The sequence below is a fragment of the Metopolophium dirhodum genome, chromosome 8, assembly GCF_019925205.1.
Source record: "Metopolophium dirhodum isolate CAU chromosome 8, ASM1992520v1, whole genome shotgun sequence".
Lineage (NCBI taxonomy): Eukaryota > Metazoa > Arthropoda > Insecta > Hemiptera > Aphididae > Metopolophium > Metopolophium dirhodum.
Window position 1 is genome coordinate 32,854,396 of NC_083567.1, and position 11,507 is coordinate 32,865,902.

The following is an 11,507-nucleotide window of genomic DNA, read 5'->3' on the forward strand; positions in this document are numbered from 1 at the left end:
CGAGCTGTGTCCAACATAACCTCCCACCACCCATTTAATTTCAAGGTACAACGAGTTATTACGCATGCGTTTCCCCAACAATCACTATAAAATAACTAATAAGTGGGGGGTTATGTTGGACACAGCAAATGATTAGAGTAGCTCCGTCCATTGTATATGATCTAAGATATTATATAAGAGTAGTAGATAATACAATATAATAAGATAAGATTATGATAAAATACGGTAATGAAGCAGCTAGATTAAAAGAATAAAATATTTAAAATGTTGTAATTTTTTTTATTCTGAAGCCAATTAGTTATTTTCTTTTTTAAACTATAGAAGGATTTGTTTTGATGTCTAATGGCAGCATATTATTTATTTTTGGTCCAATATATAAGTAAGTAGATTGTGTTAGTTTTCTGTGCATTAAAGGTACCAACAGTAATATCAGATAATTGTCTTGTGTTATAATTTTATAAACCATGGGTTATATTTAATTATATAAATTACTGGTGCTATATAGAACCGTTTTTTTATTGACAGTAGTACAGTACATTTAATTCTTTGTACATATATTCTGTGTGATACAAATGTTTTTATTAAAAATAATTTTCAATGAGTATTCTGTTTTGCATTATTTTTAATGGAATTGGTGTTGTGTCGTAGACACCACCCTAAATAATAATACTATAGTTAATTATAGATTCTACTAATGCTTGGTCTTACAATTTTAATTTTTTTAGTTTTATTCTTGATTTCTTGTCAGGTGACACTGCTGGGAGCCTTCCTACTCTACAATTAATGTTCCTATGCCAAATTTTATTTTATGTCACCACACTTATTTATTATACCTAGTCGTATAGTTTGTAAATATATATTTTTTAAATAAAAAAACAACAAAAAACGAAAAAAAAGTTTTATTGTTATCTGTTCTATGTGGTCATACCGTGTAAGGTTGTGGCACATTTCAATACCTAAATATTTACAAGATTTTACTATTTTTAATGAAGTTTGACATGTTTATGATTTTAGATAAGATATTTCTATACTTTAGATAGTGATTTTTTAGTTTATTGTTTGGTGGGCTGTTGTTCTACACACCTGACTGGTTAGTAGAGGGTACACTTACCTATTGAATTATTAGTTGCGTTGACAATATTTTTAAAATAGTAGTAAAATTATTACAGTTATTAAAACAATCGGTTGACTAAAAGATAAATAGCGCGCGAGAGAGAAAATAATTGAGACTTGAGTGACCAAATGTCGGTTTGTTTTCCGTAATAGAAATTCACGACTCATACGAGGTACCTGGCACCTACTACCTACGTGTACAATTGTAGTGTTACCATGATAGGTCATAGGTAAAATAAATAAGTTTAGTTAGAATATCGTTTACCTTCTAAAACAGTGGCGGAATTAGCGTCAGGAAATTGAGCAGTCACAAAGGACGTGATATTTTTATCGATAAAATAAAATTTGGTACCTACATATTGTAATGGACTTACAACCAATATTAATGATTAAAATAATACGGATAAATAATATTTTTTTTTTGTTGCGCTCCAGCTGTTATGCCTATGGTGATATAAAGAAATAAGTTTCGTTTTTTAACAACATGAATTTAGTGACATTATAATTGCGACTATAAGTTTAATGGCCTAACAATTAACTGTTAATTACGTACACATTAAATTAAAAATTGGAAAATATACTCTAAAAATTAAAAACCAAAATTATAATTGTGACAAAACAGTTATAGATAAGTAGTTAAAATGTGCTTAAAGAGTCAACATATAGCACAAAAAATAATATTACAATTACAACGACTGCAATAAGTACTAATATAGGTAGGTATGACTAACAATTTTGATAGGGAGCTTTTTAAAAACTTTATAATATACCCACACAGCATTTGTCAATCAAAACAATTGTATAAATATTTAATTTGAATTGGATTTAAGATATTTAAATTTAAAAGTTAATTAATTATTGATAAAATATTTTATTTTTTACGCTGTAACCAAAACATTGTATAGTTATGAATAAATATTGGCTCAACAATATTTAATTTTTAATGATGATTAAAAATTGAATAAATCTTAAAACTCATAATTTATTCAATCTTTATTATTAATATTCTATCTATATTTTCTATTCATTGAATAAAATATATTTTATTTCCAATAGTAATTGGAAATTAAATGTATCTTATAATGTAACATTAAATAACTTAACTATATTAATATTTATTTTTTGTTAATACTCATAATTTATTCAATATTTATAATTATTATTCTATTTTTATATTTTATTCATCGAATAAAATATATATTATTTTCAATGCAAATCGCAAATTGAATGCAACTTGAAATGTAACATGAAATACATTTCCTAAAAAAATATGTATTTATAATCTTTAAAAAGTATATTATAATTTTATTTTTATCTTCATTATAATAATAATAAATAATAATATATAATAGCGATTACAACTATACATTATATAGAACCGAGCGAACATGATATTTTATGATTTTGTAATTTTGTGTATATAATAATTTTATATTGACATGTATGTGAATGCTCAATAATGCATATAATATTCTATGGTATAATATAATATTAGGTACCTAATTGCAATTAAAAAGCATATATAGTTGCTGTAATAGTTTGGTGGATATATATTTTGAACTTAAATATACACGCGTTATAATTAATAGGTACTTATAATAGACTTATACCCTTTTACACACCCACCGACAATATATGTATATTATATATTAACAAATAGAATGCGAAACTCATAGAATGTGCAGACGTAGCGGATATGTATAGCGAATATAGAATTATTCATCAATCACTATTAATATAATGCACTTAGAACTAATAGTGCCTAATAAGACGTTATTTTAATTAACTTATTCAATAAGACATAATGCACTGCATAGACGATAGACCTATAATAAACTAATGGACATCGCATAGATGTTTTGGCCGTTACTGTGTGCCGAAACATTATTTATATAACCCAAAACATGCTTTTTCTCTCTTATATGTTCAATGCTCATATGTTATGTTGTTTGGATTAACCATGGGCCATGGCAGGACGTTAGCTTACAGGTCTATGATGCATTGTATAATCTGCTGATACGACTCAATAGTACTAATAATTATTATGTCGAAAAATATCCTTAATATGGCTCAAGAACGTGGTCTATAGTCTGTCACTACAATAGTACAATAATTTACAAAATTGCTACGACCTAAAAGGATTGAAAATCGTAAACAATTAAAACTGTCATCATTTAGTACCAGCTTATGATAATAGCTACATACCCAGTGCGTATTATATTATTATTGTTACCGAGTAAAATCGCCGATAAAATGAATATTTTTATAACCGTTATCTGTGTGTAAAACCAATATTATTCTATATGTTTAGACATGGAAATTGTTGATAAAGAGTGAAGTGCGGGGTACGCGTTGCACACCATATCGCGTAGTTGCGTATTTTCTTTTTAGTTATTATTTATTATTCCATGTCTTGCACTATTTTCAACTAATTTGTCTACAACTGTCGTCTGGTACGGATTATTGTATTAATACGACGAAAACCGTTTACGCCGTTGTTACGCTTCAGATTTGGTAAGTGACATAATATAAATTATACATAATATTATTATATATGAATATAGTGGTACCGATAGGCACTAACACTAAACCATTTTATGAATCTTCTGTTTTTTTTTTGTAATTAAGCTTCCGTGTTATTGCCAATTTCACTGTTGATATACTAGCTGTTACGACTGTCGACTGTACGTATTATTAACTTCTTGTCTTTGTCACTATACTGTCATTAATCTAAGTATGTCAAACAATAAAAATATTAGTAGGTCTACTAAACGTAGACGATTTTTGGAGGATCTGGAAATGGTAGATTATCTGTATGACAATGATAAAAATGTAGAATGTGAACTACAACCAAGTACATCATATGAAGTAGATTATAATTTAGCCAATGAAAATACTAATTTATCCGTATCAAATGCCAATAAACTATTTACCGACATTAAATTACCAGGTAGTCCAATCTCATGTGATGGGTTTTCAATTAATTCTTTAAATGAAGCAGATAATGAATTTGAAAATGATTTATTTTCTTCAGATTCTGATTTTGACGAGGATTTTGATACCAATGATCAACTTAAAATTAGTTGTTCGTTTGATATGTATGAGGACGAAGATTGTATTTTAAAATCATTAGCAAAATGGGCAGTAGCTCATAACATCACTCTCAATTCTTTGTCTTCATTACTGAAAGTATTAAAATGTCATAAATGTTTTAAAGATATCCCAGTTGATGCTAGAACTGTATTAAAAACAGATAAACCTAATCAATGTAATGATATTCAAATTGTGTCACCTGGTTTATATTACCATTTTGGGGTTTCTAATGGCTTAAATTCTCTTGGTGATATGCTGGTGCATTTTGATGATGTAATTAAAATTGTAATAGGAATTGACGGATTACCCCTTACAAAAAGTTCCTCAAGTACATTTTGGCCAATTTTAGGATATGCTCGATACCCAGCTATTAATCCTTATAGTCAACATAATATATTTATTATAGGGTTGTACTGGGGAAAAGAAAAACCTCAATCTTGTAATGATTATTTAAAATATTTGGTGTCTGAACTTAAAGATTTGTATACAAATGGCATGCAAACAAAGTTTGGTAAAAAAATTGTGATAGTTGATACTTTTTGTTGTGACTGCCCCGCTAAGAGTTTCATTTTATCTGTAAAAGGACACGCTGGTTATTCATCCTGTATAAGATGTAGAATAGAAGGAGAACGTATAAACAATACAACATGTTTTTTGGAAACCAACTTTTCTAAAAGAACTCATTCGGATTTCTTAAATCGTGTGGATGATGATCACCATATCACTTCTACTGTTTCTATACTTACTGAAATACCAGGTATAAATATAGTTGAAGATTTCAGTCTTGACTATATGCATTTGGTATGTTTGGGGGTTATGAAAAAGATGCTATTACTCTGGTTAGGTGTATCAAAAAATGCTCCTGTCAATGTCCGTATTCCAAGTCGAAGTGTTAACAATATTTCAAAGCATTTATTGTTATTGAATACCTTAGTACCGAGTGATTTTTCAAGAAAATGTAGAGGGTTAAATGAAATTTGCCGGTTTAAAGCAACTGAGTTTAGATTATTTTTATTATATACAGGACCTGTGGTCTTAAAAGATATTTTAAATAATGAATGTTATTTTCATTTTTTGTGTTTGCACATCAGTTTTAGGGTTCTCTTATGTCCTGGTAGTTCTGACAAGTTAGTGAATTTCAGTGAAAAACTTATTAAATACTTTGTTGAAAATTTTAGTAAAATATATGGTCCTCAGTTTATTTCTCATAATGTGCATGGATTATTGCACATTGTTGACGATTATAAAAAATTTAAGTCGCTTGAAGAGTGTTCATGTTTTCCTTTTGAGAATTACATGAAAGTTTTAAAAAAAATGGTCCGAAAGCATGAAAAACCACTTGAACAAGTTATTAAACGTTACCATGAATCTTTATTCTTTAACCAACCAATTGTTTTGAATTCTCAAAAAAAAATAATTTATAAAAAACCTTACAGTTATGGACCTTCAGTATTTGAGCACTTAACCGTTCCACATTTCCAGATAGTTTTTAAAAATAATATTAAAATAAATATTAAGTCTTCATCTGACAGCTATATTGGGTTCACAGATGAAACAGGTCTTAAAATTTTTAAGGTTTTTAATATATGTCGTGATTCTATGACAGAAAAAAATGTTTTTGTAGTTAAGCATTTTGAAACTATTGGCATTTTTTTTGATAAACCCATCAGTAGTCTTAAATTAGGTATTGCTGTGGTGAACAATTTATCAGAATTTTATTCCACCATAGACATTGAGAATACTGAATTCGTAAAATATATGATATTGACTAGTAATAGTAATGTAAATGTTGCATACCCTATTTTACATTCATTTAATGTTTGAATTACTGACAGTTTATTGATATATATGTTAATACATTTTTTTGTACCTGTTTATTATTTAATATTTATTTTTTATTGTTTATATGTTTTATTATTATATTAATTTATGTTAGTCATTTATTGTAATTGTATTTAATAGTGTATATGTTTTGGTATAGTGTAAAATAAAGATGACTCAATATTTGGTTGTTGAATTTTATGAAGACAATTCAATAGAAGCTGTTCCAGCTAACTGGTTTAAAAAAAAAGAAGGCACGTGCGCATGGCCTAATACCAAAAATGCCAATGCATTAAAAAAATGTGTTGAACTAAAAAGCATTCCTAATGATGTTGAATACAGTTATCATTTGGCCAAAGTCTTGAAAATATCTGGTAAAATAGGTTATTTGTGTAACATATAATTTAGTTAATATACATTTATGTATGCTACATTGTGTTGTGCTGTATCATATTATAATATAAGTCCTTTTTAAGTTATATATATATTGTAGCTGATTATTGTTAGTATATACACTATTGACTATATGCATTATTACATGTTAACATATATCATAATATTTCAGATTCATTATATAAAGCTCGGAAAATGGTAAAAAAAGGATTAACTAACATGTACATTTCATCTACTGATGATGATGTTTTATTGAAATCCAAACGAAGAACTGATAAAACGGCAGTATCAAATGTTTCAACCTTGTGTCCTATATTTTCAGGTACCTATATATATCATAAAAATATAAACATATGTTATATGATCAAATCTATATACTTAGACTATTATTTTTTAACTTAGAGTCTGATGATGGTAACTGTAGTGATGAGAACATCAAAGGTGGCAAAAAAGGTACAATAAGAACATTACTAAACGGATGGTCACCATCTCCAAAAAAAGTGAAATGTATGTTATATAATATATGTATATATATATCATATTTTTATTAGCCAGTAAAATTATATCTAATAACTTTCATTGTTAATATGTTTAATTACTTAAATATGGTTTATTTATATTTAATTTATGAAGTGCTGAAAAATCTACAAGCTAATAGTACTCTTACAAAATCTGCAGATGGTCGTTATGCTTCAAAGTCATCAATTGTGAAACAATTATCTTTTACTGATAATAATACATCTATTCATGATACCTCCAAGAACAAAAATTATATGGGTAAATGTTTTAAAATAATTTCATATATAATTTGTATAGTAGTATGATGGGCAGGCAAATCAAATATTGTTTTATCTATTGATAATATATATATTGTTGTCATTGTTTTTTTTTTACATTAAGTGGTTGTAGCTTCTATAATTTTTCTATGGTAAGAATTTTAGCCTGTAGTTATAGCAAAAATATATAATTTTATATATTTATTTTTTATATAGTTGATCAGACAAATCTTGAACATGATTATCTTGATAAAAACTTAAATAATAAAGGTATTGAAACTATCAATAATGAGATAAAATCAACTGATCTTGAAATTGGTAATTTCTTCATGCAATTTTATTTTAACTACCTATATATATAAACAATGAAAAAAGTTAATATTTCTAATACGATATAATAGCTGATAATGGAAGCTCAGAAGTTATGCAGAGACACCTAGCCGAGACACCTCAATATGCCAGCAATCAATTACAATCAACCAGAACTCCAGAAATTTCTAATTCTGTATCAGTTTCAAAGGGTTAGTGTAATAAATAAAATAATATTAATTGTAAAACATCCATTTCATTATTACTTAATACTTTAACTGCACATAATAATATATAATAGTTAACCATTTATTTTAGTTAATGCATATTATTGTTTCAAATATAGGATATAGTTATATTGAAATGAAACTTTCATATAGGTAACTATAGTTTTATTTCTTATACAATCACCAAAGCTCCCATTACTTGATTTTTGCTATGAATTATGATAATATATACCATATAAATTTGGTTAAAGTAAATTAAAACTTACATTTATTATTACTCTACATTTTGAATATCTATAGGGTTCTGTACAACAATTTACAAAACTATACTAAAATAAGCATTTTAAACTGGATTTTTATTTTATTGTATTTAATATATTAAATTATTTATATTATTAATATAATTATTGTGCACAATTAAAGTTATGGTAATCTTATATATTTTATGCAATATGTTAATTATAATTATTAAATTAATTAATATTTATGGGATACTATAACAAATATATAATTATATATATAACCTGCTATATAATATACACCTGCTACATTTTAGTATTTTTCAATATTAATTCATTTTTTATCACTAATAATAAATATATTTGTATATTCAAAATAATACCTAACAATATATTAAAAATATTAAAAAATGTAAATCGATAATATTTTTTTTATTTTGATCAGGAACTACAGAATTTGAAAAAGAAGTGCTTCATAGGCTTTCATTTTTAAAATTTGAATTAAAGCGAGTAGTAAATAACCAAAGAGATATGGCCCAAAGACTGGAGATAATAGAAACTAGACTTGAAAATATTCCATCATATGACATTTCCAATATTAACAACAATGAATCATCTTCTTTAATTGATAAAGATTTCAATATACCTCTTGACAATATAATTGATCTTGAAATCTTTGAAGAAAAAATTTCTGGCAGTAAGGAATTCCGTACTCAGTTGGTAAGAAATTATATAATATGCTGTTGGGTAACCGGTATTTTAATCTATTTAGTACTAATGTACTATGTATAAAGAAAATGTTCCTTTTATTTGTATGTATACTAATTTTTTAGGTAAATGAACTTTCATACATCGGCGGTAAACATGTCAAGGCAATGGTCAAACGGGTGATGGGAAAATTATTTAAAGACGAATTATTAAAAGATTTCTCATACACCGGTAAAAAAGGCAAAAAAAAATTTTGCAGTCTGGGTTGTACTTCTGTGATTTTCGGTATGATATAATTGTATTACTATTATATAATATAGTTATTAATATTATTTTAATCAGAAATAATGAGATTTTGCAGCTTTATAGAGCTAAAATACCCAAACATCCTAAATATATTTGGTACCCATAATTATTCATTTTAAATATTTTTTAGATGCTGTTAAGAAGCAAAATAAATTTAAACATTCATCTCAAAATGAAATGGAGGATATCATCAAATATGTTCTCGCTCAAGCCCCGTTTAATTTAAAAAGAATTTCTGATAAGAATAATTTCTCTTCTTAAATTGCTTTTTTTAATAGTTGAAGAATTTAATTTTTTTTTTTTTGTTTTGATATATATCTACTTAATATATTATATATTATAAGGTAATAAAATTCTCACAAGCTGTGATAAAATTTAAAAATATTTTATTTTATATAATTTAAATTAATATAACATATATATTATTTAGGTAGTAACATATTCTCACAAGATGTGATTAAATTTAAAAATATTTTGTTTTATACCTATAATATTATAAATAATATATAATAATATATATTATATACAATATGTATGTGTTATTTATGTAATAAGATTCTCATAAGCTATGATTAAATTTAAAACTATTTTGTTTGTATAATTTAAATTAATATACAAATATATATATTTTATTTATGTAGTATTACACATTCTCACAAGCTGTGATAAATTTAAAAATATTTTAAATTTGCTTTTTTAATAGTTGAAATTTTTTTTTGTTTTGATATGTAATGTATAATGTAATCAAATTCGCACAAGCTTGCTATGATTAAAGTTAATAATATTTTGTTTTATATAATTCAAATTAATATATATATTATTTATAATGATTCATATGACTTAAAAAAAGGTAAATGATTTATTATAATATATTATGTTTATTTATATCATAATACCTATTTATATTATTATGTACTATACATAATAACAATATACCTAGTTATACTAATATTTGTATGAAAATAAATAGTTTCACATACATAAAATGTGTTAAATGACTTCATTTTATTTTACCTAATATTTTGCCTATTATATATTTGACCATGTAGATAATTTATATGATATAGTTAAAATTTTAGATTTTAATAATAAAAGTATAGTAGCTTCAAGAAAATTATTTTTTTATTTTTATTAATTTGGAATAATATAGTTATTGTTGATTATAAATAAATCTCTATTAATTGTTTAATTTTTAATTTTTAATGAACATTAGTCGATAATAACAATTAAATATTTGTTTAGAAATATTTATCGCAAAACTCCAAATGGTTCAAACGTAGTTTATTAAATATTGATAAAATATTTAAAAATTTTTAATCAATAAAAATTAAATATTTATTATTCATCAAGATTTTTTATCAAATATTTATTGTACACAAAATAAATATATGTATGTTGTGTGGGTAGTTTCCATCACTGGATAGATTCTTCTCTCAAGCCTACAAACCCATCAACTCCCACAGCGCTTGTACTCATTGTAAAAATAATAAATTTACAGAGTGTATAGTAAATTAATGTAACAAAAAAATATATATATAATATAGTAGGTAGGTATCTAGTATAAGTATACCTATTAGGTACCTATACCTATCAATTTCCTACTTTTAAGGGTGCATTCGATTTAATTCCCTCGCCTAAAATTTACATCTATATTAGTTCCCAATATTTTTGCAGCACACGCGAGAATTGGTCCCCAATGGAATTTTTCAAAAAAATTGCGAAATTCAAAGTTGGTGAAAAAAAAATTATACGCAACGTTTAAAGTTCGATTATGATTCAGGTTGTCTAATAATCATTCCTCTCATTTTTGAGTACCCAAGTATATAGTGGCTTCGGGCTTAGTGCGCAACTGTAAGAGGTAATACAAAAAATATTAAAAGAACATCCAGACCCCCCTCCCCCCCCCAATTGATATCCAATACAACAATGGTTAAATGTTGTATATTTACGTTATAGGTAGGTATACAAGAAAATAATTTAAATATTTTTGTATCATAATATTATGGTTTATGCATGGTTGCCACAGTTAATATCAACTAATATGATGGTTGCGCATTCATTATAGATAATAAAGATAAACATGGGGAAAATGTTAGTCAAGGTCCAGTTTGCAAAAAAAAACCTTAGCACGCTACTCGCTATTTTTCCTTTACAAGGAAAATCTATGAATCATAAATATGAATTTTGTTGATATAACCATAACATTTTATTATAACAATGAAAACCTTATAAAAAATCGGTCAGAAACAAAAAAATCTTGTAGCCAGCCCAAAATCATATTTATGGTAGGTATAAAAATTATTCAAAAAAAGATGTAATATAGGTATATAATATTATATAGGTAATAATTATAATTTAGGTACGTATAACATAATAATTTTTGTAAAAAATATAATCCAAATTACCCTAATTAATACAACATGACACTTAATATATTGTGATAATTTAAAAAATAATTGTTTGAAAAATAATGTTAGTTTCATATAAATAACTTTGATCAGAGTTCGATGTTAAGTTTCTTT

At 25.5% G+C, this 11,507-nt stretch overlaps 1 protein-coding gene across 3 annotated transcripts; it reads left to right on the top strand.

Moving 5' to 3' along the window:
- Nucleotides 1-2,697: 2,697 nt before the first annotated feature.
- Nucleotides 2,698-9,567, top strand: LOC132950558 (uncharacterized). Of its 3 annotated transcripts, none has more exons than XM_061022071.1 (10): nucleotides 2,698-3,627; nucleotides 6,188-6,401; nucleotides 6,593-6,742; nucleotides 6,823-6,927; nucleotides 7,054-7,197; nucleotides 7,413-7,514; nucleotides 7,598-7,717; nucleotides 8,417-8,691; nucleotides 8,805-8,964; nucleotides 9,116-9,566. In XM_061022071.1, the coding sequence occupies exons 2-10, from the start codon at nucleotides 6,200-6,202 to the stop codon at nucleotides 9,244-9,246; spliced, it is 1,389 nt and encodes a 462-aa protein (XP_060878054.1). In that variant the 5' UTR covers nucleotides 2,698-3,627; nucleotides 6,188-6,199; the 3' UTR covers nucleotides 9,247-9,566. The 3 variants fall into 3 exon arrangements, with proteins under 3 accessions (XP_060878054.1, XP_060878055.1, XP_060878056.1); XM_061022072.1 differs by lacking the exon at nucleotides 2,698-3,627 and adding an exon at nucleotides 3,790-3,797 and having other exon boundaries at nucleotides 9,116-9,567; XM_061022073.1 differs by lacking the exon at nucleotides 2,698-3,627 and having other exon boundaries at nucleotides 6,055-6,401; nucleotides 7,099-7,197; nucleotides 9,116-9,567.
- Nucleotides 9,568-11,507: the final 1,940 nt, after the last annotated feature.